The sequence below is a fragment of the Geotrypetes seraphini genome, chromosome 14 (assembly GCF_902459505.1).
Source record: "Geotrypetes seraphini chromosome 14, aGeoSer1.1, whole genome shotgun sequence".
In the NCBI taxonomy this organism is placed as follows: Eukaryota; Metazoa; Chordata; class Amphibia; order Gymnophiona; family Dermophiidae; genus Geotrypetes; species Geotrypetes seraphini.
In genome coordinates this window covers 20,877,036-20,904,789 of record NC_047097.1, presented here as the reverse complement: position 1 = coordinate 20,904,789, position 27,754 = coordinate 20,877,036, and the positions used below count along the sequence as shown (strand labels likewise).

The following is a 27,754-nucleotide window of genomic DNA, read 5'->3' as shown; positions in this document are numbered from 1 at the left end:
GAATACATTGAATAAGAGAAGGGAATAAATGCATAAAAGTTAAATGGAGGGAGCAACCATCTTAGAGGAGTGGGAAGGGAAGAGGGGAAAATGTTACGGAAGAGGTGGGAACCGTTAAGGAAGGTGGGGTGCTCAGCATAACTGGTAGTGCTATACCTGTTAATATTTTATATATTGCCTGTTAATCTCTTGTTAGGTTATATTCTGGATCTCAATGAGGACTTGAGCTGAAATTTAAGCATATTTGTTTTTTGGTTGTATGTTTCTTAAATTGATACAATAAGTTCTTGACTTGGATTTTGCTTTCTGTACATGTTTATGCTTGGTATATATTGAAAAATTATAAATAGTAATATAAAAAAAGAAAAGAAAGATCGTTTGTCTCAAGGTTGACATGTTCTATCCCGCACCACACTTGTTTTTCTTTCATTTGATTTTACATGGGGTTTCTGTTCCTTCTCTCTTTTCCTTTTTTTTTTTTTTTTAAATTTATACAAATTTAACAATTTTAATATCATATAAAGTTCCTGGAGATGATAGGGGACTGCTTCCTTGAACAAATAGTGGGAGAACCGACAAGAGGAACCGCAATCCTGGACTTGGTCATAAATGGCATAACTAGGAGGACAGCAGATGTAGAAGTTACGGCCCCGCTGGGGACAAGTGATCACAATATGATCAATTTTAACATTGATATCGGAAAGGGGAAACCAATCAAGACTCAAGCCACAACCTTTAACTTCAAAAAAGGGAATTATGACAGCATGAGAACCATGGTTAGAAAATGGCTCAAGAAGGGGAAAGCCGAAATCCAAACGGTTGATCAAGCATGGTCCCTACTGAAAAACACCATCACAGAAGCACGGAATCTTTACATACCGCAGATATCCAAAGGAAGGCGAAACAAGAACAAAGGAGAACCAGCTTGGCTATCTAAAGAGGTGAAGGATGCAGTGAGGGAAAAGAGGAACTCATTTAAAAAAATGGAAAAGGGAAAAAACAATGGAGGCCTGGAACTGTCACAAAATCGATCAAAAAAAGTGTCAAAAAGCGGTAAGAGATGCCAAAAAGATCTATGAGGAAAAGATGGATCAGAAACTGGCTGGCGGACAGGAAAAGGTAGGAGTAAAGGGATACTATTCTGACTATAAAGGAGTCACGAGTGGTGTCCCGCAAGGATCAGTGCTGGGACCACTGCTGTTCAATATATTCATTAATGTCCTGGAAATAGGGACAAAGTGCGAAGTTATAAAATTTGCAGATGACACAAAACTCTCCGGTACGGTTAGATCTGTTGAAGAATGTAAAGAACTTCAAAGGGACCTGAACAAACTGAGTGAGTGGGCAAATAAATGGCAGATGAGCTTCAATGTAGAGAAATGTAAAGTCATGCACATAGGGAAAGGAAACCCGATGTACAACTACACGATGGGGGGGACGATATTGGGGGAAGGCAGCCTGGAAAAAGACTTGGGGGTTTTGGTGGATAAAACAATGAAACCAGCGGCACAATACGCAGCGGCCTCAAAAAAGGCGAACAGAATGTTGGGCATTATCAAAAAAGGTATCACTTCCAGAACCAAGGAGGTTATCCTCCCGCTGTATAGGGCAATGATGTGACCGCATCTGGAGTACTGCGTTCAATGCTGGTCGCCGTACCTTAAGAAGGATATGGTGATACTCGAGAGGGTCCAGAGAAGAGCAACAAAAATGATAAAGGGCATGGAGAACCTTCCATATGCTGAGAGGCTGGAGAAGCTGGGGCTCTCTTCCCGAGAAAAGCGGAGACTTAGAGGGGATATGATAGAAACTTACAAGATTATGAAGGGTATAGAGAAGGTAGAGAGGGACAGATTCTTCAGACTGGCGGGGGCAACAAAACTAGAGGGCACTCAAAAAAATTGAAGGGAGACAGATTCAGAACAAATGCTAGGAAGTTCTTCTTCACTCAAAGGGTGGTGGACACCTGGAACTCGCTTCCAGAAGAGGTGGTAGAGCAGAGTACGATTTTGGGTTTCAAAATGGGATTGGACGAGTTTTTGAAGGAAAAGGGGATTGAAGGGTATAATTAGAGGGATACTATATAGGCAAAATGTCTTAAATAATAGATAACTTACAGGTCATTGATCTGTGGGGCCGCCACGGGAGCGGACTGCTGGGCATGATGGACCTGTGGTCTGACTCGGCAGAGGCGATGAAAAAGGAAAAAAAGAACCGATTTGAATCGATTCACCCGATTCGAATCGTGAATCGGGCAGCACTACAGTAGGCTATGCATATAACAGCTACATTTAAGTGTGACATAATATGCCAATTATAGACCTGATATAAATGTGAGTGCCTACATTTAGGTGTGCCAATTCCAGGTTGTACTAGTATTCTAAAGGGACATTTATACATCTTGTAAGTGTCCTTGTAGAACAGACTCATTACTTTTGTTGTTAGGATGCCTAATGGCAATGTCCACGTAGAGACTTGCTATATGTACGTAAATCTGAGAGCAAAATAGGTTAAATATAATATCAAAATGTTTGTTCACATACCAAATATTAAAAGAGAAAAAGGGGGTTGCAGAATCCAAATCCTCTGCATAGCCTGTAATTGCAAAAAAGTGAAAGGGCTGAATGATTTAATCATAATCTTTTCAGCGTGTTTATTTGTCACACTGAAAAGGACACATTTAGAAACTGCAGAAGATGCATTATATATTATACGCTAGTTCATCTGTTGTTCTCAGAACAAAAATGGTAACCGGGATGCTGTGTACTCAGTTTAAAACTTTCAAAAGAGACTGAAGAACATGCTTGGTACACAGAATTTAATCCTACCCCCAGCCATTCCTCGCATCACACACTAACTTGGCAAAGTAAGGGGGCCTTTTTATCAAACCAAGTTAAAATTTGCGGTTACCGTTGCTTGATGTAGGACTTTACCCCATGGTAGCTGCAAATTTAAAGTAGCTTTTGTTGTTACAAGTGTCATGTAAAATTTGCAGGCTACAATATGATACCATGTTGGAGTTAGAAAGTACTAAATGATCCTGCACAGTGGCGTAGTAAGGGTGAGCATCGCCCAGGGTGGTGGCACCCCTCTCCTGCTGCATGTGCGCCCCTTCCCTGTACCTTTTTTTACTTCTCCGGTATGAGCAGCATGCCCACATCAGTGTCGGCTCGCCCTTTGATGTTACTTCCTAGGTGCGGGTCCCGGAAGTGACATCAGAGATAGCACATATGCTGATGTGGGCAGCAACCTTGCACCAGGAAAGTAAAAAAGGTACTGGGGAAGGAAAGGGGTGCGCACAGCAAGGAGAGGAGCTGGGGGTGGAGAGGAGGAGGGGTGCCATGCCATTAAGAAGACTGTGCCTGGGGCAGATTGCCCCCCCCACACACCCTCTTTACTACACCACTGATCCTGCACTATTTAGAAGGCAGCAAGGGGTCCCACGTTTACTGCAAAAGGGTTGATTAATGCTCTACATTTGTAATGCACTAACTACAAAATGCCATCTATGCCCATTCTCTGCTCCTAACACAAAAAGCACATAGGCCAGGATCAGTTGTGTAGTAAGGGGGGTGTGGACTGCCCCAGGTGCGGTCTTCCTAAAAGTAAATAATAATAATAATAACAGCTTATATATAGCAGCACCCCTCCTTCTCTCTGCCCCCCCCCACTCACATGCTCACCCACTCTTCTCCTTGCCGCGCTCATCTCTTGCCTTCCCCAGTACCATTTTGGCACTCTCTCTCTGACGTCACTTCCGGGACCTGCGCCTAGGAAGTGACGTCAAAGGGGAGCCGGCACTGACATGGGTAGCATGCTGGTCATAAGTTTAAAAGGTACAGTCCTCAGGGGAAAGGGAAGAGGATGTGTGTGCAGCTGGAGGGAGGGGGGAAGAGGGCGGAAAAGGGGCACCACCAGCCCGGGTGCCACTCACCCTTACTTCACCATGGTGATGGGACTAAATTGCGCGAGACAACAGCACGCAGACAACTGAGCGCAAGGTTGACGGCGCGCCGAAGAAAAGCACTATTTTAAAGGGCTCCGACAGGGGGTGTGGGGGGAACCCCCCCACTTTACTTAACAGACATTGTGCTGGCGTTGTGGGGGGGTTGTAACCCCCCACATTATACTTAAAACTGAACTTTTTCCCTAAAAAACAGGCAAAAAGTTCAGTTTCAAGTATAATGAGGGGGGTTGCAACTCCCCACAACACCAGCGCGATGTCTGTTAAGTAAAACAGGGGGGTTCCCCACCAACACCCCCCGTCGGAACCCTTTAAAATAGTGCTTTTCTTCGGCGCACCGTCAACCTTGCGCTCAGTTGTCGGCGCGCCGTTGTCTCGTTGTATGAACCCTTCACCATCTGGCACCTAGAAAAACTGCGCTGACTGTGTGTCAATCACACTTAGGTGCCATTAACAGAATCGTGGCTCCCGGTGCCTACGAAAAAAGGTGCTGGTAATTTAGGCCAGGGTTTTAAAGGCCTACATTTTCAGGGCCTAAGTTTTTCAGAGAATCGCACATAGCGGCACCTAGTGACGCCCAAGGTCATCTCAACCCCTAAACATGCCTACTGTGACCTTAGGTGCTGCTAGGGGCCATGCTGTAGGTGCTTAATCCGCTAGACGCAGAGCAGTGTTTACGTTTTAAAATTTGTTTTTAATCAGTTTTAAATGTTGCATTGAATTACCGCACCAATTAAAGCTGATTAATACAATTAAGTTAGGTGCTGGTACTTGCATTCTAGGCTCCTGCCAGTGCCTAACCTGTGTCACCATTTCCAGAATATGGCCCTTAATGCACAGTTGACCATTGGTAACTTGAAAAATACTAGAAAGACTCATAAAGCACGTGTGAGCTAACAGTTACTGCATGGTAAATTGTACGATAATCCCCTAATGCTCTAAAATGGAGTGCCCAACTTTACGCTAGGGTCCAATTTTTGCATCCAGTTTATAGGATAAGGTCAGTTCTATGCTCAACTGAAATTAATAATTGGCTCTTAATTGGGGCTTACAGCCAATTATTGGCTTAAATTGGTGTTACCCAGCATTAATTGACACCATTTGGCAGTTGCTCACACAACTGACCTTAGTCACTGTTCTAGAAGCTATGCATGTAATTTCTGTTGTGTGCAACTTCTAGAGGGTGTGGCCACGGGAGGGGCATGCCTGTGAATTATATGCTTTGGTTATAGAAAACTGCACCTATGACATGGTGTGAATGTTCGCGCCTAAAGAAAAACATACGCTAATATTCTATGCCAGAAGTTCTGCATGGAACTGCCATTATAGAATTTGCAAGAACAAGAATTGAAGAGAAACAGAATTTATTAATTTTTCTATACCATTCTCTCAAGGGAGCTCAGAATGGTTTATATGAATTTATTCAGGTACTCAAGCATTTTTTCCCTGTCTGTCCCAGCAGACTCACAATCTATCTAATGTACTTGGAGTAATGGGAAGATTGGGTGACTTGCTCAGGGTCACCAGGAGCAGTGTGGGTTTGAACCCACAACTTCAGGGTACTGAGGCTGTAGCGTTAACCACTGCACCACTCTAGAAATCAAAATTATAATTTATGAAGTGTTCCCATAAATCTGGTAACCTATTCAGATAATATTAAAAAATGATCAAAAGTGCAGGTCACACCGATAACCAAGAAAATATTTTTACTTTCGAAAAGCTCTCAAAAAATCACAAAAGAATCCCCCTCCCCAAATAGGGAAAAGTCAAACACCAAACACTTATCTTAAAGGAGAGAAACCCTACATTTGTGAATGTTCAGTATTGAAGTATTATTTAGGCTGATCATATACTAGCCATCTGTGAAGAACACTATCTGTGAAAATAATGAACCCGGCCATAGAAGTCTGGTATACATTACTGGCACAATACATGTTATCACTGTAATCTGTTTGTCTATAAAAGTCCTGCTAAAAAATTTGGAGCCCTTTGGACTGGCGCTGGATGCTGCTGGAAGACCATCTGCTGTCTTGTCTTGCACAGTATACAAAACCAAAGTTGTTATCACTCTCTAATGAATGGAACGACAACAAGTGGCAATTATACTTCAGTAATTAATCACAAGTCCTATTAGTAGCATGACAAAACTGCTTGGCAATTACCACTGCTTCTATCTTTTCCCCTTTCTTCCAAGAGAACTAGAGTTGGCTTTCCTTTATCTTATATATCCTGGCTCTTGTTTGTCCCTTCTGTCTCTTCATGCATGGCATAAATCAGAATACATAATATTTTACAAAACAATTTTAAATAGAAAATTGTATTTGACTTTTAAAATACTATGGGGCATGTTTACTATAGCTGTCAGCTATATCAAAAAAGTTCCAAAAGTGTCACTGTAGTGCCTACTGAGGGGCACAGCCAAAAGAGAATAATTAATAACCTGGCTTTTCTCAAAAAATGTAAGTCTCCCTCCAATTTAGGAATCAAGGAAACTCTTATATCTTGCCATCCCAAGTCCTCTAAATTTTCTTCACACTTCTACCTCTAACCCTCTGTTGTAGTTCCTTCCTATTTCTCCTACTGTAAACCGCGTCGAGCTCTACGAACGTGGAGATGATGCGGTATACAAACCTAAGGATTAGATTAGATTAGATTAATAAAATAACAAAATTAATATTAAATGTGTGAGAAGACCTCTGTGCGGATTAAACAGTCAGGTGAACGAATTGACGTTCTATACTATAATCCGTGTGTGGGTACCAGCCCAACACACTACACTATCATCAAGTCTTCACATGTGTGCATGAAACAGTGTAATAATAGTTAAATAAAACCAAATAATTGATCTATGTGATCTCTAAAGCTGTGCCCACTCATTTTGCAAAACAGGATAACTGCACAAACATCAAAAGAAAATCAATTACTTATCTAAAAAGGAGCTCCCAAAAAATCAGGCTCCCAGAGACACTGCAAGGCTGCAGATGAAATTGAGACCACTCGAAAATTGTTGGTTCAACTGAGCTTCAGTTTCAGATACACATCCTTCTTCAGGAACCTTTAAAATTGTAGGAGAGCTCAAAACGCTAGCAGCAAGACAACAAGGTAGTTGAGGGGTAAAAACTGAGTGCGTGCCTTTTGAACAAGAGGCCGGAAAAGACGTCACTGAAAAGGTCACAGGTCAAAATAAATAATAGTATTCCATTCTATATTTTCATTTAGACTTGCAGGAGAAATGGAATTAAGTTCAAAAATCCAGTATTATTCACAATATTGAATATATCGTTTTTTGTTGCCAATGAAATTGGGAGGTAAGGAATCAATGATAAGCCATCTCAATTGGTCAAACGTGTGATGAAACTGCAATCAGTGAGGAATCATGAGGGATGTAGTTGTGACAGTACGAAGCCTGCTTTTGTGTTCTGTGAGATGAGTTCTGAAATACATCTAAATGTATGGCCCACATAAAGCAGTTGACAAGGGCAAATGATTATATACACAGCCCAAGACGTGATGCAAGATATTTGTTGCTTAAGAACGTAAGTTTTCTTAGTTTGAGGATTATTCCATGTATTGCAAGTTAGAGAAGTGTTACACATAGTGCATGAACTACAGGAGTGATGACCCTGCGGGTAAACCTGTGACGACTGGGCCACAGCAGTCTTGTGATTCAATAGGTTGCCCAAGTTCTTAGTTCTTAAAAGTTTGGTGTACTGAAAGCACATGCCAATGAAGGCGTATACTAGCAGCTATTTTGGCTGATCTATCAGGATGGGTTAGCACACAAACTTGTTTTTCCAACAGAACTTTGAGTTGATTTTGAAGGAGTAAGTTGGGATCAGCAAACAAGGCTCAGTGATAAGCTTGTTTTATGGTCCAAGATGGATAATCACGTGCCTTAAACCTGGCTTTCAATATCTTGGCTTGTTTCTTTAATTCTTGCACAGTGGAACAAATTCTACGAATACGTAGAAACTGACTTATGGGTAATGCTTGTTTCAAACACGTAGGGTGACTACTTTCATATCTGAGGTAAGTATTCTTCTCAATAGGTTTCCGATAAACAGAAGAGATGAGACAGTTGTCCTATTTGCTGATTTTGGTGTCCAAAAAAAGTGCAGTTTGTCTGTCTTGACTAGATTGTAAGCTCTTTTGTGCGGAAACTATCTTGTCTGAGTTTTGATGTATAGTGCTGCATATGTCTAGCAGTGCTATAGAAAGGATTATTATTACTAGTACCTTATGTTCTGGTAAGTCACTTTAGATAAAAAACAGATAAAAATTCTTAGGAATTATCTTGGATGCTAGGCTATCCATGGAAAAACAAATTGTCTCACTAGTTAAGAAAATGTTTTATAAAATGAAGCAATTAAGGACTGGGTGATTAAAATTACGCCAGGCCTCTGCGTGTGCGGATCGCCGGACTTGATGGACTGAAGGTCTGAATTGATCCGGAGTTGGCAGTTCTTATGTTCTTTAGATCCCTCAGTCTTCCGGATTATTGCACAAGCCATCTTATTATCACTCAAGGATTATATGAAGGTGTGTCCACAAAGCTCATGAGGAGACAACAGTTGTTGTAGAACACTGCTGCAAGGCTGATTTACGGTGCAAAGAAATTTGATAAGGCTTTTCCACTAATGAAAGAACTGCATTGGCTACCTTTCCAAAGTAGAATCAAATTTAAAATCTCCTGTTTTGTCTTTATGTTCAATAATTTTTATTGAATTATAATAATAAAAACCATATATATAATAAATCTTGCAAAAAATATTATGCCAACATAATTAATACAAATGTATGGAACAAGAACAAAAATCAGTAATTAAAGACATGTACAATGAGAGAGTAATATGATTGTACACTAAAATAACTTTATCAGAAGATATATTTCTTTTTATATTTCAATCTGTTTGTCAAAGTTAAAAATAAGACAATAACAACTTGAACATAAGAAAAGAGACTTAAAATAACATATTATAGAGAGAGTCTTTTTCGAGTGGTTATGAGAGCTTATGTTTCTCAAGTTCAGCCTTTTCATTTTGGTTGTGTAGATTCAAGAATATGCCCGAAATGTCATCAAACGAATAACACTTTGGGGCAAGCTTTTTGGTTGTGTCCTTGAATTAGGAATTTTTGGGGCTTTATCTATGCTTTTCTTGGAGTTCTTATTTCTCGGATCTTATCTCCTTCTCCCCAGATGATGTTGTTTCTTCAACGGGATGGGACTTTTAAGAAGGGGGTTAGGGGATTATGTTGCAAGGCCTTTATTGTGCATCAGAAATGTATATTGCAACATTGGTTGGAGGAAAGTCCACCATCTTTTTGGCAATGGAGGGCAGCATTTCATGCTCTTAATCTTATGGAAGCTAGGGCGACCTCCCCTTCCTATAAACAACAATGTAGGTTTTGGATAACCAGGGAATCCTTTATCCAGCAGCTTTTGGCCAGAGCACACAGTTTTGTTGTGAACTCATTACATTTGTAATCAGGAAGTGAAGCACATTTGATTAGTAGCATTAGGGAGTGTGGGGGGGGAGGGGGTATTGGAGAGATGGGATGCTCTTTAATGCGCTCCTTTGTGCGCTTCCTTGGTGCAGTTCCTTACTTAAACTAACACACACTAAGATAAACCTTCTTCTGCTTATTCTAATCTCTCTTCAGTTACCTCTAACACCAATGGAAAATATAGCTCTTCCGATCCCAACTTTTTGGGGCAATAGACCACCTAAAGAAGGTAAGTCTCAACTACATTATACTCCACCATATATCGAAATCCCTTTAATTCCTTTACAATCCAATCAAACATCAAATATTGCAATAGGTTTAATTAATGTAAGATCTATTAAAACTAAAACTCAGATAATTAATGATTTAATACTTCAATCTAACCTGGATATATTATGCATAACAGAAACATGGCTCTCTCCAGGAGAAGAGGCATATCTTTCTTTTGCATGCCCTACAGAATATTCTTACATTTATAATCACAGAAAAGGAAATAAAAAAGGTGGCAGATTAGCTGTCATTTTTAAACATTCTTTACTAACTAAAGTTGATCAATCTCTAACTGACACATCTATTGAATTTCAACAATTCAAATTAACACTTCTCCACCAACTGATTTTCTGCTTTTATATATCCCTCCACCAATGCGACGTGACATATTTGACTCTCTGCAGACACTACTATTTGATTTCAATTCTTCATCAAAGAATGCTATACTACTTGGTGACTTTAATATCCATTTAGATAGACAGAAGAATTCTCAGAATTAATCTCCAATTTAAATCTTATTTCTGATTAATGTACCAACTCACTCTGCAGGTCATACATTAGATACAATCATTACTTCCACATCCTTGAACGAAACTATTTCTAATCCCAAAATTACCCCAGTCCCTTGGTCAGACCACTCACTAATCACCATGAACCTTCTTTTTAAAATTGTTAAGAACAACTACTACTCAAAACCAATCACCTATCATGATTACAATAAAATAGAACTTTCCTCCATAACAGGATCATTTAATTTAAAAATAGAAGATTTTGGTCTTTTATCAATTGATGAACAAATTAAAGCTTGGTCCACTGCCACAGAAGATTTAATGGGAAAATTAGCCCCATTATGTACAAAAATTATTAATCATAAGAAAAGAAGAAATCCTTGGTTTACAGAAGAACTTAACCTAATTAAAAAAACAACTCAGGGCATTAGAACGGAAATGGAGAAAAAACAACTCACAAGAAAATTTGAAAAGATATAAAGATCAATTATGATACTATAAAACCAAAATAAATTCAGCAAAAACATCCTTTTATTCTAAAAAGATTGAAAATGCCAAAAACTCCTCTGCCCTTTTCTCCATTTTAAAAAAATCTTACAGTTCCAAAAAGAATTGAAAACCCAGAACTAGTAAATAAACCAAAAGCACAAACTCTAGAAAATTACTTTGTAAGCAAAATACATAAAATTAGAGATAGCATTAAAGCAAAAAGTAATCATAATATAGACATAGAACCTATTTCAACTCTACCCATTTCAAAATGCACCAACTTTCAAATACCAACTTTAGAGGTCCTTAAACATTTACTACAAAGTATTAACATTAAAGGTGCGGATTCTCATTCAATTTCTCCATCCTTTATAAAATGCTTCTTTCCCTTTTTCGGACCTTTTATTAGGGCCATGATTGAAAATAGTTTAACAACTGGCACCATGCCAAAAGAATGGAAAGAAGCAATCATCCGTCCAATAATTAAAAATCCTAAAGACCCAATCTCATCCGAATCAAACTATCGACCAATTGCTAACCTGCCATTCCTCACTAAACTAATAGAAAAAGTTGTTTTCAATCATGTAAACAACTTTATTGAAAAAACTCATATATTACATCCCAACCAGATCGGCTTTAGAGCCAATCATTCTACAGAATACTCAATGATAGGTCTTACAACCAATATTCAATATTACTTGGATCATCATAAATCAGTGCTTCTAATTTCACTTGACTTATCGGCAGCTTTTGATGCCATCGATCATCATCTACTTCTTAAGAGACTATCTGGTATTTCAGAACAAGTTTTAAACTGGTTTAACTCAGTTGTCTCAAACACGCAGCCCGTGGGCCGCATGCAGCCCCCCAGGGACTATTTTGCGGCCAGCGATCTGTCCTCGCCTAAAGCAGGGGTCAGAGCCTTGAATTGAAAGTGCCCACCTAAGACACAAATGCAAGACGTGCTCGTCAGCCTCCCAGATAGAAGTGTGGAGATAAACCCCCACAAGTCCAAGAAGTTAGGAATTTGCTCAGCCACACCAAAACAAAATCACTGAACACAGAGTCTCCATGCAAAAAAATGCAGGTCTCAGAGGGAAACCAGACACCCTTGAGATTGAGGATGGCCCTGAAGGAACCTCCTTTCCTTGGCATCACAAATTAGATGGTGTAGTGTCCCTAGTTTTCTGCCTGTCAGGGGACCAGCTCTACCACTCCTAGCTGCAAGAGCTGCTACAATATAATCTTGACAGCTCCCCTTGCCAGAGCTACAGAGGAATGCAACAAAGATGTTAAACAGATTTGGCAAATACCAAGGTGCACCACTAGCACACTTTGGCAACTGTACCCTGACAAATTTCAGGCTGCACCACTCCTTAGAGTTCTCTGCTGGCTGGGAAGCATAACCCACTTGTCTAGCAGGATAAAAAGGAAGCCAGGTCTTCTGACAAGCTTGAAAGCCCTTCAGTGGCACATGTCCAATGGGCCAATGGGTGGTTCTCCAACCACCAACCCTCCCCCCCCCTCAACACACTATGGAAGGAACCATTAATACACCACACCAGATTACATTTTTGTTTAGGAACTGTTTCCTCAAGATCTCAGTATCTCTACATAGCCAAAACAGAAACAACTATTTGTGGTGGTGATCATTTATAGCTACTGTGTTTTGGGGAAATATAGTTCCTAAACAAAAATGTAATCTGATGTGATGTGGTGTATTAATGGTTCCTTCCATAGTGTGTTGGGGGGGGGGGGGGGGAGTTGGTGGTTGAGTTCTTTTCCCTCACCTTCCCCAAATTTGGCATAAAGTAAAACTCTTTATAGTTTATAAATCTTTCCTTTAACTGTTAAAGGAAAGATTTATAAACTATAAAGAGTTTTACCTCATGCAAAGTTGTCATTTCTTTAATAAGACATTAACTATTTTTTCTGCGGCCCTCCAAGTACCTACAAATCCAATATGTAGCCCCTCTAAGGGTTTGAGTTTGAGACCACTGCTCTACAGCCTGGGCAGTAGGTGATGTACTCAGTTGGCGGGTAAAGTTGTGGTTCTATTTCAATGAGTGGACCCTCATCTTCCTCTTCTGTTGGCAGATCATTTTATGGGTCAGGAAAAGAGTTTGGCTAGACTTTCTCTCCGTGAAATCTGGGCATTGCCCTTTTATTGTATGTTATAGTGTACAGCGCTGTGTACGCTCTAGAAAGTGTAAATGTTAGTACTAGTGAAATCTTCTACATCTTGGATATTGAGAATTTCGGCTCGGGCGTTCCAGCTCTTTTTATGGAAGTGAGATCTCCTGGAACTAGACCTCATGGCCTCGTCTCAAAATTCTAAGCTTCCTAGCTTCTTCGGCAGGCACAAGGAGTGGGAGTCAGAGGGGGTAGCAGCGTGGCTTTTTTTCTCGCCTCTGGTTTCTCTTTTTTCAGTGTTTTCCCCTGGCTGATGATGGCTTGGATTTGCCATCTCAAGCTCGCTTTCAGGGCACAGTATTTGTAGAATCTCTGGATTGGCTGTGCTATCCTTGCTATGTGGATCTGATGAATCTTTCAACAGCTGGACTGTTGAGTTTCCTGGTATGTCTGGATTTGCTCACCTAGGGTCCGATCAACATGGATATTCGTACTACTTTGGTATTGCGACGTAGCTTTTGAAAAGTCATGGCTGACATATAAGGGTTATGCGAAGCAGGTTGTTTCTTCTCTTATCCAGGCAATACAGACGTCTTCACCTGTGGCTTCTGCTTCCTTTTGGAGGTTTTTCTTTTCTTGGGTACTTCTCAACATTTGCACCCTTCCAGAGTTCTTTTTTGGCACAAGTGTATTTCCAAGGGCTTAGCGTTCAATTTCCTTCAGCTTCAAGTGCCATTCTTAGCTTGTTACAAGGGCTAGGTATATTGCTCTTTGATTACTTCTCAGCTTCATATAGTTCAGTTCCTAAATGTACACCTCTTAGAAAACCTTGTCTGGAGTCTTAAGGTACTTCTTCGCAGTTTACCGAAGGCTTCATTTCATCCTTGTCTTTTGAGACTCTAAAGGGCTGTGCCGTTGAACACGGGGTTTCTTGTGGCCATGGCTTCAGCTCGGCGGTTTTCTTGTTTGGCGGGGATTCCTATTTCTGATTTACAAAATCTGGGGTGTCAGTTCGGAAGGTACCACAATTTCTTTCTAAGGGAGTACTCCTTTCTTTTATGACACTCTTACTTTACCTTCCTTCTTCCTGGGAGGAGAAATGGGGAGACGTGCTGTTATTCACTGCATTTTTTTGAAAGTGTGTAGCGTTCTCCGCGAGCTAGGTTTCTAACGACTTTTAGTTGTTTAGATCACCTTTTTGTATTCTTCATGGGACGCCTCAAAAGTATGGTAGCGTCCAAAGCCTCCATCGCTCGATGGGTCCAGGAGGACATTCTTTACGCTTGCTTGATGGCAGGGAAGTGGTTGGCGAAAGAACTTCATGACCATTCTGCCAGAACGATGGCTATTTCTTAGACTCGGTCCAGAGGTTTTTTCCTTGGAGGAGTTTTGTCTCGTGGCTACTTGGTCTTCCGAGAGTGCTTTCTCTCAGCATTACTGTTTGGATGTGGGGGCACATGCGGTAGATGCGTTTAGTGCTTCGGTTGTTGTGGAGGCGGCGTTTGCTTCCCACCCAGATTGAGGATTGCTTTGCTACATCCCATTGGTCTCTGGATTCATCTGCTACTGTTGCTAAGGAAGGAAAATTATGTTCTTACCTGTTAATTTTCTTTCCTTTAGACGCAGCAGATGTATCCAGAGCCCCAACCTTTCGGTTTTTTATTTTCCAACTTTCGAAGTTTGTTATTATTGATGGTTGTATTCTGTATTATTGCCTTTTGAGATTTGTTATGGGACAGAAGTTTTTACATGCTATGCCTATTGATGGTTACGGATGCTTGAGCAAGGAGCTATACTGGAGATACAGGAGGAGTGCCAGCCAATAGGACCACCTGTTAATCAGTTTCTCTATCTCCACCTGCTGGTAGATGTGTGCTATCCCTTTGGTCTCTGGATTAATCTGCTGCGTCTAAAGGAAAGAAAATTAACAGGTAAGAACATAATTTTTCCATAAGCAGTGAATCAAATGCATAGAGGGTGCCTTGAGTAAACTATTACTGGATATGGGCTGGAAAAAGCACTTTCAAACACTTTTTTTTCTGATTCATGCTTTATCTGGAAAAGTTTGTAGTACTTCGTTTATTTTTGCTCATGGATCTAAAATATGGTGGCAGACTAAGTAGAAAGCATCTCTGAAGTTCCATAACAGAGTTCATTGCCTGCAATCAAGACTTTCTGCACCTTTGCTGAAGTTTACTTTCCATATTTCTAAATCATCATTTGAGGCTCCTTAAATTAGGCTGTCTGAAAAGATGATTAGCCTTGATGAAATAATCAAGAACGATTATGTTTTGGAAATTATGACAAATGAGAGGGAACAGCATTATCTTAAAATGTGTCTCAATGCTCTGGACTCTGGATAGTTCAATTATAGCTCATGACTCTGCTTGTCTATGTTTGTGTTACCAGTAATCTGATGAACTTGTTCATTTTGCAGACTTAACTTAGCTTTAAAATCAAGAAAGCAAACATGCTATAATCAGTTCATTGTTTCTTTGTTCTACTTGGGTAATTAGATATACTAAAGACTGCATGGATGTACAAACTATATCTATAATTTTTAAAAATGAAAACTTAAGATTCTAAAAGAAGAATACATAGAGTATATGTAATTGCAAAACTGGGCTTATCAGCTCAGCAGCATCCTTGACTAGTAGAAGTTTTAAATTCTGGAATTAATTGTCTAAAATACAGCAGTTGTCTTGTAATTATCTACCCACACTGCTCATGAGCTGATCATTTCAATGCTGTGAAATATATACTTTTATTTAGGAGATTCAAAAAAATCAACAAACACATCTCACATCTACCCCACAGAAAGCTTATCAGCAAAATGAAGAAACACCAAGGTAGTTTTTATAACACTTTACTTCTTAAAAACGAGTCAAGCACTCCAGTTGCTCTTACATAAGCATAAGAACATAAGAATTCACGCTGCTGGGTCACACCAGTGGTCCATTGTGCCCAGCAGTCCGTTCATGCAGCGGCCCCTAGGCCAAAGACAAGTACTCTAAATGAGTCCAGCCTCACCTGCATACGTTACGGTTCAGCAGGAACTTGTCTAACTTTGTCTTCAGGAACTTGTCTAACTTTGTCTTGAATCCCTGGAGTGTGTTCCAGTTTTCCACCACTCTCTGGGTGAAGAAGAACTTCCTTACGTTTGTACGGAATATATCCCCGTTTAACTTTAGAGAGTGCCCTCTCGTCTCCCTACCTTGGAGAGGGGAACAACTTATCTGTATCTACTAAGTCTATTCCCTTCATTATCTTGAATGTTTCAATTATGTCCCCTCTTTTCAAGAGAGAAGAGGCCCAGTTTCTCTATTCTCTCACTGTACGGCAACTCCTCCAGCCCCTTAACCCTTTCGAGTAGTACCGTGTCCTTCATGTATGGCAACCAATGCTGGACGCAGTACTCCAGGTGAGGGCGCACCATGGCCCGGTACAGCAACATAATAACCTTCTCTGATCTGTTTATGATCCCCTTCTTAATCATTCCTAGCATTCTGTTCACCCTTTTCGCTACCGCTTAATTGACTTGTCGACCAGTACTCCCAAGTCTCTTTCCTGGAGGATCTCTCCCCGGACATCCTGTATTCATGTATGAGATTTTTGTTATCAACATGCATCACCTTACACTTATCCACGTTGAACCTCATTTTCCATGTTGCTGCCCATTTCTCGAGCATGGTTATGTCATGTTGCAGATATTCGCAATCCCCCTGTTTATTCACTACTCTGAATAACTTCGTATCGTCTGCAAATTTAATCACCTCACTCCTCGTACCAATTTCCAGATCATTTATAAATATGTTGAAGAGCACGGGTCCAAGCACCGAGCCCTATGGTACCCCACTGGTGATGCTCTTCCAGCCCGAGTATTGTCCATTTACCCCCACTCTCTGTTTCCTATCCTCTAGCCAGATTTTAATCCACGTGAGTATTTCACCCTCGAATCTATGGCTCGCAATTTTTCAAAGTAGATGTGCCTGGACCCATTCCTCTTGAAAACCTATGAGGCAGAACAGGTGATAGCTCTGTGTCACGTCTGGTATCTGCCGATTCCATGTGGGAGATCTTACGAACTTCTGGGGCAAGTGTGGCATTTGCATAATAATTTTTCATCCAAAGAAATGGCATGGATTATTTATTATCTCACCAGCTGTTTCTTAGGCTATTTATAGCAAAGAATGGATGAACGTGGATCTGTGGAACAAAATGGTCTAGTGAAGGCCTGACACAAAACAGAGTGCTCCAGGGCTCTGTTTCTGGCAGTATAACTTTGTGATTGGATTGGTTCATCAATTATAAAGCAGTATGTTAAGCTTGACAGAAGGGGTGAGGAAAGTGCTAAAAACAGCCACCTTCCTATTTCAGCTCTCATTTTTCTTTTCTGTTTCTAACCATTTTAATTGGTATGTTAGATAAAAGAATAAAGAAGCTGAAAAGTATACACTGCAAGCATTTCACGAAGGTTTATTTCACCAACTGACTGGTAGTGAGTGGTGTGGGCAGAGCAGTAAAGGCTGAAGAGCCAGAACGTAGCATTTGTTAAGTTGGTGGCATGTGTAGCTGAGGCTCTGGCTGTTTATGGCATGGAGTTAAGGACACAAGCATTACCGTTACCGGGACAGACTGAAGGTCTATCAAGCTCAGCATCCTGTTTCCAACAGTGGCCAATCCAGGTCCGAGTAACTGGCAAGATCCCAAAAGAATAAAGGAAAGCTGCTGAAACTTGATACATTGAGTGGTTGGGATACATGGACAGAGCATCGGTTGGAGGTAGGGAATGAATAGCAAATGGATAAAGTTTGTATGAGATTGTGGAGGATGTATGTGTGGCTGAGTAGGTGATGCATAGGCAGAGGGGAGAGCATGGTTAAAGTTGCAGCCTCAGCACCCTGAGGTTGTGGGTTCAAACCTATGTGGTTCCTGGGCAAGTCATTTAATCCTCCCATTGCCCTAGGTACATTAGATAGATTGTGGGACAGACAGGGAAAAATGCTTGAGTACTCATATAAACTGTTCTGGGCTCCCTTGGAAGAACAGTATAGAAAACTGAATGAATGAATGTGTAGTCATTAGTAAGGTAGGATGTTTGAGCATAAGTGTATGGTACATGTAGATAGGTATAACTGCTTGGGGGGGGAGTATACAACTAATTCAACTTACAACTAATTCAAAATACAGCTATAAAACTCATTTATAAAACAGGCAAATATGATCATGTTACCCCGCTCCTGAAAGAGGCGCATTGGCTCCCTATCACACATCGCATCACCTATAAAATCATCCAGCTGACCTTTAAAATAAAGCTCTCTCACCTGCCTTCATATCTCGATAAGCTTCTCATTCCTCAATGCCCGTCACGTACTTTAAGGTCAGCTGATCAGAAACTCTTGCTAATTCCTTCCATAAAAGATTTCTTTAACACCCGAAAAATAAATTATGCAGTAGTCGCCCCAACGTTGTGGAATGCTCTGCCACAGCAATTCCGAGATGAACAACATCTTGATAAATTCAAAATAAGCCTGAAGACTTTCTTATTTCGTGACGCCTTTACTTGTGTTTAGAGATCTTTTTTCTCTCTCTATCTCTTTTCTGTTCTTCTTCTACTCAACCAACCGCTTTAAAAAAGCGACCCCACCCAATATGTTTTACCCTACTCCCACTATCTCCTTCTCCTCTCAAAATATGTAACTTTTCCCCTCCTTTTCCCTTTTTGCCTTCACTTTCAAGTCTGTCCAGTTAATGTCTTTGATGTTCACTTTCATTATTTTTAAATATTCATTATTTTCCCTTTTTAAAAAAAATATTTTATTGTAAACCGACCTGTTGATGGTCGGTATATTAAAAGTTAATAAACTTGAAACTTATATGGGTGATGGGCTGTGTGTGTGGGAGGGGGTGAAATGGACTATCATTCCCTTTCTTTCCCTTCATTACTCTTACACCTCTCAGGACTTTAAAGAGCAGTGATGACCTTTTCCAAGCTAAAAGAACATGCAGATTTTCACAGTTCATATACATTAGGTTAGAGGAGTAAAACATACATCTGATAGTTTGAAAAATGTAAAAAGACTATTTTAGCCCCTTATCTGCTTGCATATAAGAACATATGAATAGCCTTCCTGGGTCAGACCAATCATAGGCGTCACAACAGGGGAGGCCACACGGACCATGGCTTCCCCATATATTGGTGGTCAGAAGAGTCAGTTATAGCTCTACTCCCCAACCCACCTCCTCTCAGCTGCTGTAATTTTAAATCTGCGGGCAGCCACTGCGCAGTATCACTGTAGAATGAAGACTTCCAGGGCAGGCCTGCTAGTTGACGCTGCGCGGCAGCTGCCTGAAGATTTAAAATTACAGAGACCAGGGAAGGTAGGTGAGGGAGTTGTGGTGCTGCAGGATCCTGCCGGGGCTAGGGTGGAACATTTCCCCCCCCCCTTCAAACAATAAAGCGTTCTGCTGCCTGTGAGACCAATGGGCCATCTAGCTCAGTATCCTGTCTTCACGGCGGCCTATCCAGGTCATAAATACATGGCCAAACCCCAAATAGTAGCAATATTCTATTCTACTGATCCAGGGCAAGCAGTGGCTTCCCTCATATCTGTCTTAATACCAGACAATGGACTTTTTCTCCAGGAAATTGTCCAAACCTTTCTTAAAACCAGCTATGATATCTGCTCTTACCGTAACCTCTGGCAATGCATTCCAGAGCTTAATTATTCTCTGAGTGGAAAAATATTTCCTCCTCTTGGTTTTAAAAGTATTTCCCTGTAACTTTGAGTGTCCCCTGGTCTTTGTAATTTTTGACGGAGTAAAACATGGATTCACTTTTATCCATTCTACGCCCTGACTTCTGAAGCTTTTCATCATATTCTAATGTGTAATGCTTAAAATAGAACTGAATGGGGTCACTTTTTTGGAACAGTTTTAAGGCATAGATTGTCTTTCTATTTTGTTTTTTAAAGATAACCACCAAACCAAGGTAGAAGACCTCCGGGACTAGAAAATATCCTCATGGGTATTCACGTCAGGGTGATTGTCTATGCATCCACATCTTGTATAGAGTTCTGCTACATTAAAATGAGTACACATAATTTATTATATTTGTTTTTTCATAGGACTGGAAATCTATAGTAATGCAGCTACCCACAATGTTCCAATATGATTCCATCTTGGCATTGCTCAGTCTGGACTGCAGAGAAAACGAGATGATTCAGACTAGCCTTAATATTTGTATATACTGGCTAGAGCAAACCTGAGTAATGCTTTCTTGGTAATTAGCTTTGCAATGAGCAGAATGATAATTGGGACTGAATCCCATTGCTCTGTTGGTCCATTATAGGGTTGCAAGTTTGGACAAGGGGAAGTCCTCAGAGTTGTCTACAGGATCTTTGGACTGCCTTTCACATCCCATGAGATTTGTATTTTCAAGATTGTAAAGACATTGGTGTCAGGGGAAAGGTCATTCAGTAGTTTGAATATTTTATTGTCCAGCAACACTGAAGTTAGATTAGTTATCGTTGAATGCTGCTAAAACAGAGATAATATGGATTAGTAAAACTGATCTTACCAGCTTAGATGTTGAGCCTACTCTGATGGGATTCTTTATTGGTTTTGACTGATTTTAGAGCTGAGAAGGTGGGGTTATTGGATCTAGATTTTATTCTGGAAAAACACTTTCACTGCACTTCATAAAAGGCTCTGACTTAGTCCTAACTTATATCTAGAGTAGCTCCATAGCCGAGACTAGCCCTATAAGCGTATGTCCTTGTTCAGCAAGAACTTATCTAACTTTGTCTTGAATCCCTGGAGGGTGTTTTCCCCTATGTCAGACTGAAAGATTGTTCCAGTTTTCTACCACTCTCTGGGTGAAGAAGAACTTCCTTACATTTGTACGGAATCTATCCCCTTTCAATTTTAGAGTGTCCTCTCGTTCTCCCTACCTTGGAGAGGGTGAACAGTCTGTCCTTATCTACCAAGTCTATTCCCTTCAGTAACTTGAATGTTTCGATCATGTCCCCTCTCAATCTCCTCTGTTCGAGGGAGAAGAGGCCCAGTTTCTCTAATCTTTCGCTGTACGGCAGTTCCTCCAACCCCTTAACCATCCTAGTTGCTCTTCTCTGGACCCTTTCGAGTAGTACCGTGTCCTTTTTCATGTGCGGCAACCAGTGCTGGACACAGTACTCCAGGTGAGGGCATACCATGGCCTGGTACAGCAGCATGATAACTTTCTCCGATATGTTTGTGATTCCCTTCTTTATCATTCCTAGCATTCTGTTTGCCCTTTTCGCCACCGCCACACATTGTGTGGACGGCTTCATCGATTTGCTGATCAGAACTCCCAAGTCCCTGTCCTGGGAGGTCTCTCCAAGTATCACCCCGGACATCCTGTATTCGTGCATGAGATTCTTGTTACTGATATGCATCACCTTACACTTATCCACGTTAAATCTCATTTGCCATGTCAATGCCCATTCCTCGAGCCTGATTATGTCACGTTGCAGATCTTCACAGTCCCCCTGCGTCTTCACTACTCTGAATAACTTCGTATCAGCCGCAAATTTAATCACCTCGCTCGTCGTTCCTATGTCCAGATCATTTATAAAGATGTTGAAGAGCACAGGTCCAAGCACCGAGGCCTGCGGCACTCCACTGGTGACGCTCTTCCAGTCCGAGTATTGTCCATTTACCCCACTCTCTGTTTCCTATGCTCCAGCCAGTTTCTAATCCATGTGAGTATTTCACCCTCGATTCCATGGCTCGCAATTTTCCAAAGTAGTCGTTCATGCGGAACCTTGTCGAACGCCTTCTGAAAATTCAGATATACAATGTCGACCGGGTGCCCTTGTCTATCTGCCTGTTCACTCCCTCGAAGAAGTGCAGCATATAACTGGACTTTATGTTATGGGTAAAGAATTGAAAGTTTTAATGTTTGCAGATGATTTGATTATTTTAACTAATCCTCCATGTTCTATATCATATTTACTTGATGCTTTGGCTGAGTTTGGATTTCACTGAAGATTTAAGTTGAATTATCGAAAATCTGTAGCTCTTCTGTTTCATTCTAGTTTACCTAATCATTGGCCTGGTACTTTCCCTCTCACTTGGGCATTTGGGAAAGTTGTTTATTTGGGAATTACAATTCCACAAGATATTTCCCAACTTCATGATCTTAATATACAGCCATTGTTGGATGAAACTAAGGGCTCCTTTTATTACGGTGCACTAGTGGTTTTAGCGCGTACTACAATGCCCTGTGCGCTAGAACTTGTGTTAGTATTTTCCATGTAGCGCATGGTTTGCGCGCGCTAATCTTCAGCACGTGCTAAAACACTAGCGCACCTTAGTAAAAAGAGCCCTAAGTCTTGTCTCTTGATTTGGCGTCATCTTCCTGTTTCTTTAATAGGTCATATTGCACTTTATAACATGTTGGTGCTACCTCAATGGTTATATATTTATCAAATGTTACCTTTATCTTTTCTCATAAAATAGAGCTTCAATTAGACAAATTGTTTTATGGATTTCTTTGGGTCACTAGTACCTGGCCAAAAAGCAGAAAGGACTACAGGGTGAAACTGAAAGAAGCCAAGAGAGAGATACGTTTGGCGAAGGCACAGGCGGAAGAACAAATGACTAAAAATGTAAAAAAGGGAGATAAAAATTTTTTCAGATATATTAGTGAAAGGAGGAAGATAAAAAATGGAATTGCTAGGCTGAAAGATGCTGGGAACCGATATGTGGAGAGTGATGAGGAGAAAGCAAATGTGCTAAACAAATACTTCTGTTCTGTGTTCACAGAAGAAAATCCTGGAGAAGGACCGAGATTGTCTGGCAAAGTTACACGAGAAAATGGAGTAGATTCTGCGCCGTTCACGGAGGAGGGTGTTTATGAGCAACTTGAAAAACTGAAGGTGGACAAAGCGATGGGACCAGACGGGATCCATCCCAGGATACTAAGGGAGCTCAGAGAGGTTCTGGCGGGTCCTATTAAAGACTTGTTCAACAAATCTCTGGAGACGGGAGTGATTCCTGGGGATTGGAGGAGAGCGGATGTGGTCCCTATTCATAAAAGTGGTCACAGGGATGAAGCAGGAAACTACAGGCCGGTGAGCCTCACTTCAGTTGTTGGAAAAATAATGGAAGTGTTGCTGAAAGAAAGGATAGTGTATTTCCTTGAATCTAATGGGTTACAGGATCCGAGGCAACATGGCTTTACAAAAGGTAAATCGTGCCAAACGAACCTGATTGAATTTTTTGATTGGGTGACCAGAGAGCTGGATCGAGGACATATGCTAGATGTAATTTACTTGGATTTCAGCAAAGCCTTTGATACAGTTTCTCATAAGAGGCTGTTGAACAAACTTGAAGGGCTGAAGTTAGGACCCAAAGTGGTGAACTGGGTCAGAAACTGGCTGTCGGACAGACGCCAGAGGGTGGTGGTTAATGGAAGTCGCTCGAAGGAAGGAAAGGTGACTAGTGGAGTCCCTCAGGGTTCGGTGCTGGGGCCAATCCTGTTCAATATGTATGTAAGTGACATTGCTGAAGGGTTAGAAGGAAAAGTGTGCCTTTTTGCAGATGATACCAAGATTTGTAACAGAGTAGACACTGAAGAGGGAGTGGAAAATATGAAAAAGGATCTGCAAAAGTTAGAGGAATGATCTAATGCCTGGCAACTAAAATTCAATGCAAAGAAATGCAGAGTAATGCATTTGGGGATTAATAATAGGAAGGAACCGTATATGCTGGGAGGAGAGAAGCTGATATGCACGGACGGGGAGAGGGACCTTGGGGTGATAGTGTCCGAAGATCTAAAGGCGAAAAAACAGTGTGACAAGGCAGTGGCTGCTGCCGGAAGGATTCTGGGCTGTATAAAGAGAATCAGTAGAAGGAAGAAGGTGTTGATGCCCCTGTACAGGTCATTGGTGAGGCCCCAATTGTATTGTATTGTGTTCAGTTTTGGAGACCGTATCTGGTGAAAGACGTAAGAAGACTTGAGGCGGTCCAGAGGAGGGCGACGAAAATGATAGGAGGCTTGCACCAGAAGACGTATGAGGAGAGACTGGAAGCCCTGAATATGTATACCCTAGAGGAAAGGAGAGACAGGGGAGATATGATTCAGACGTTCAAATACTTAAAGGGTATTAACGTAGAACAAAATCTTTTCCAGAGAAAGGAAAATGGTAAAACCAGAGGACATAATTTGAGGTTGAGGGGTGGTAGATTCAGGGGCAATGTTAGGAAATTCTACTTTACAGAGAGGGTGGTGGATGCCTGGAATGCGCTCCCGAGAGAGGTGGTGGAGAGTAAAACTGTGACTGAGTTCAAAGAAGCGTGGGATGAACACAGAAGATTTAGAATCAGAAAATAATATTAAAGATTGAACTAGGCCAGTTACTGGGCAGACTTGTACGGTCTGTGTCTGTGCATGGCCGTTTGGAGGAGGATGGGCAGGGGAGGGCTTCAATGGCTGGGAGGGTGTAGATGGGCTGGAGTAAGTCTTAACAGAGATTTCGGCAGTTGGAACCCAAGCACAGTACCGGGTAAAGCTTTGGATTCTCGCCCAAAAATAGCTAAGAAGAAAAAAATAATAATAATAATTTAAATTGAATCAGATTGGGCAGACTGGATGGACCATTCGGGTCTTTATCTGCCGTCATCTACTATGTTACTATGTTACTATGACCTGGATTGGCCACCGTGAGAACGGGCTACTGGACTCGATGGACCGTTGGTCTGACCCGGTAAGGCTATTCTTAATTGTCTTCCTTCTGAGACGGCTTGGTCCAAAACTCTTAGAACGATTCCTTCTGCCGACTCGTTACGATCCGTGTTTCTTCTGCATCGTAAAACGAACTGGACGCCTCAAAGACTACATAAATGTTATTTGATTGTCCGTGCTTACAATCTTATCGGAATGACATTTGGTCTGCTGTATGTTCTATTTCTGATATACAATCAAATCTATCCGTTACTATAGTCATCCTTATATCGGAGGCTCCTTCTCTTAAGATTTCTGATACACATCATGCTCTATTTAATACACTCTTAGTTATTGCACTGCGACTAATCTTCTCTCATTGGAAATCATTTGACTCACTAAATATCCACTTTGGTGGCAGTCAGTGCTTTTACAACATTGACGTGAAATGCTAATCTCTAAGTCCTTGCCTCTGCATACTAAAGTCGCTAGGAAATGGGCCATTATTGAGACTTACTTAAATTCTGTGTAGGGAAGTTCACAGGTTGCTGTGAAAACTATCTTTAATGCAGATCCTCTACAACAGTGGTCTCGAACTCAAACCTTTTGCAGGGCCGTATTTTAGATTTGTAGGTACTTGGAGGGCTGCAGAAAATTTTTTAGCCCCTTACATTAACGGGTGCTAGATTTGTAGACGTTTAGTACAATGGGGGGGCTGAGGTGTTTCTTTCATTCTTTTTTTATGTCTGTCTTTCTTTCTCTCTGATTCTGTCTTTCTGTTTGTCTCTTCCTATAGCCTATCTCCCTTTCTTTTACCTCCCCACTATGCAACAGCAGCATTTCTCTTCCCCCCCCCCCTTCCCTGGTCTTCCTTCTCCCTCATTCCCTCTGTCTCCCCAAAAGGGTGCTGCTGTAGCATTCCTTCCCCCTCCCCCCCCCCACCCAGTCTTACACAGCCATCAGCAGCATTTCTTCCCACCCCCACGGTCTCAAACAGCTTTCGGCAGCACAGCATTCACAACTCAGTGCTCCTGCTTGCTTCGGGCCTTTGTCGCTGCTGGGTAACACCTACTTTCTGTTTCTGTGAAGGCAGGACCCGGCAGTGAGAAAGGCCCAAAGCAAGCAGGAGCAGCGAGTTGAAGCCTCCCTCCTTGCCCTATGTTCCTTCAATGCCTGGAAGCGACTACGGCCATGCTCCGGGGGCTCTAGCGCTGTGCTTCTTCTCCCTCCCCCTGTCTCCGGTTTCGGAGGAACAGAGTCAGAAAGCCGGCAAGCACGGCGTAGTCAGAAGTCAGCCGATGTCAGAGATCAGGAAATCAACTGAAGCAGGCACTTGTTTGTTGTTTTTCAGGCCGCTATACGTTAGCAGCGCGGGACGGAGCCTGGAAACTGTTGAAGTAGGGCGATGGGGAAACCGGCGCAAAGTTCTACTCTACTGTGCATGCGGGGACACGGCACCACGGACCCACCAACTTTGAAGTACTCATGCGCGCTAAGGGAATTATTATAGCGGATGACAATTTTGCATGAGGTAAATCTTCCCCCACCCCCCTCGAAGGCCTGCATGTTCCCCAACTAAGACTGGAAGGCCAGAGGGGAAGCTGGAGGAGGATGCAAATGAACACAGCCTACAGAGAGGATTGTTCCTGTAGTGTTCCTTGCAGGCTGCCATTGGACTCTGCAGGACGTTCCCTCTGCCACAGTCCCGCCCCTCTGGATCGTTACAGCATCGGCAATCCTCTCTGCAGGCTGCGGTAATTAGCTGAAACTAAGACCGGGAGGCCAGGGGGGAAGCTGGAGGATGCTGCAAAGAGTGGGCAGCACTAGTACAGACCACAGGCCGCAAAATAGTAAGTATGTGTATATAAATGTAAATCACTTTGATTGTAACCACAGCAAGGTGGTGTATCAAATCACTCCCTTTGGCTTTTTTTTCTTTTCTGTTTTTAGAAAGGGAAAACTGATATGTTTAGGCCTTTCAGTCCAAGGATGCTAAATGCTGGGCCACTGTTTGGAGGTACCAGAGAGGCTGGGGGTCTCAGCTCTGTAGCAATAACGGTCTCTTGGTTTATTTTTTTTACAGAAGCTGTACTGCTTCTTTTTCCTAATATTGCACAGTGTCTGTAATGGACCACCATAAGCCTGCTTGATGGCAAACCCATAGGCAGGCTATGAAAATCATGAAACCTACCTGCTTCTGCTAAGGTCCAACTGACTGCCATGATAGTCCTCAGTGTGGAACGCTCTTCCGGAGTCTGTTATATGGGAAAACACTCTCCAGGGATTTAAAACAAAGTTGGACAAGTTCCTGCTCAACTGGAACGTACGCAGGTGAGGCTGGACTCATTTAGAGCACTGGTCTGACCCAGCAGCGGCAGTTGTTGAAATGTAATCTACCTGCTAGCAGAGTTAGGCCAACTCCCTGCTTCTTCTTGAGCTTCTCGCCGCTGCCTTTTTACTAAACAAACTGTTCAGGATATCTGCCTTATTTCTGGATCAAGTTGCATAATTGGTCAAAAAGAAATGGCTATGTGATGTGACTTTTAGACCAATGCTGACTTTCTTGCACACTCATCTCTCCCCTACCCGTTCCCTCTCTTGCCTCTGAATTTGTGTGTATTTGTTTGAAATTTGCCTAGGACAGAGGCTCTCTATTCAGTCCTCGGGACGCACCCAACCAGGATATCCATATGCATGTGACCCAAGGACTGGGTCGAGAACCTCTATATACACAACAAATGAAATGAAACGTTCCTTTCAGGGTAATTCTATACTTTGGCCCCAGCACTTATCTGTATCGGAGGCACAAAATTAGCAGGTACTATTTTGAGGCCCTCGGTATATTACCATTGTTCTGGAACGTTGTCCGCCTCACTGCTGTAACCTCACGCAAGCTCTTTCTTGCATCTGTACGTGATTGTGAAGTGGAGTGGAGACGACAATCGCGTAGACGTAGGAAAGCGCTTGCGTGGTTACAGCAGTGAGGTGGGCAACATTCTAGAACATGCAGAAAGTGAAAAACGATCAAACTTCACTTTCTGCACATTGCACTGCTTTTACCTCATGGCAAAGTTGTCATTTCTTTAATAAGACATTAACTATTTTTTTCTGCGGCCCTTCAAGTACCTACAAATCCAAAATGTGGCCCTGAAAGGGTTTGAGTTTGAGACCGCTGTA

General features: G+C 41.7%; 1 protein-coding gene across 2 annotated transcripts in view; it reads left to right on the top strand.

Moving 5' to 3' along the window:
• The window catches only part of LOC117348588 (aromatase 3-like), a 70,774-nt gene that overhangs the window by 18,726 nt on the left and 24,294 nt on the right, over positions 1–27,754 (top strand). The window contains exon 1 of one of the 2 annotated variants that reach the window (XM_033920887.1): positions 26,076–26,108. The exons of the other annotated variant lie outside the window; for it this stretch is intronic. Within the exon in view, the coding sequence (XP_033776778.1) occupies positions 26,091–26,108 (18 nt within the window). The 5' untranslated portion in view covers positions 26,076–26,090. Of the gene's footprint in view, positions 1–26,075; positions 26,109–27,754 lie in introns of those variants that run through there. 2 annotated transcript variants of the gene reach the window in all.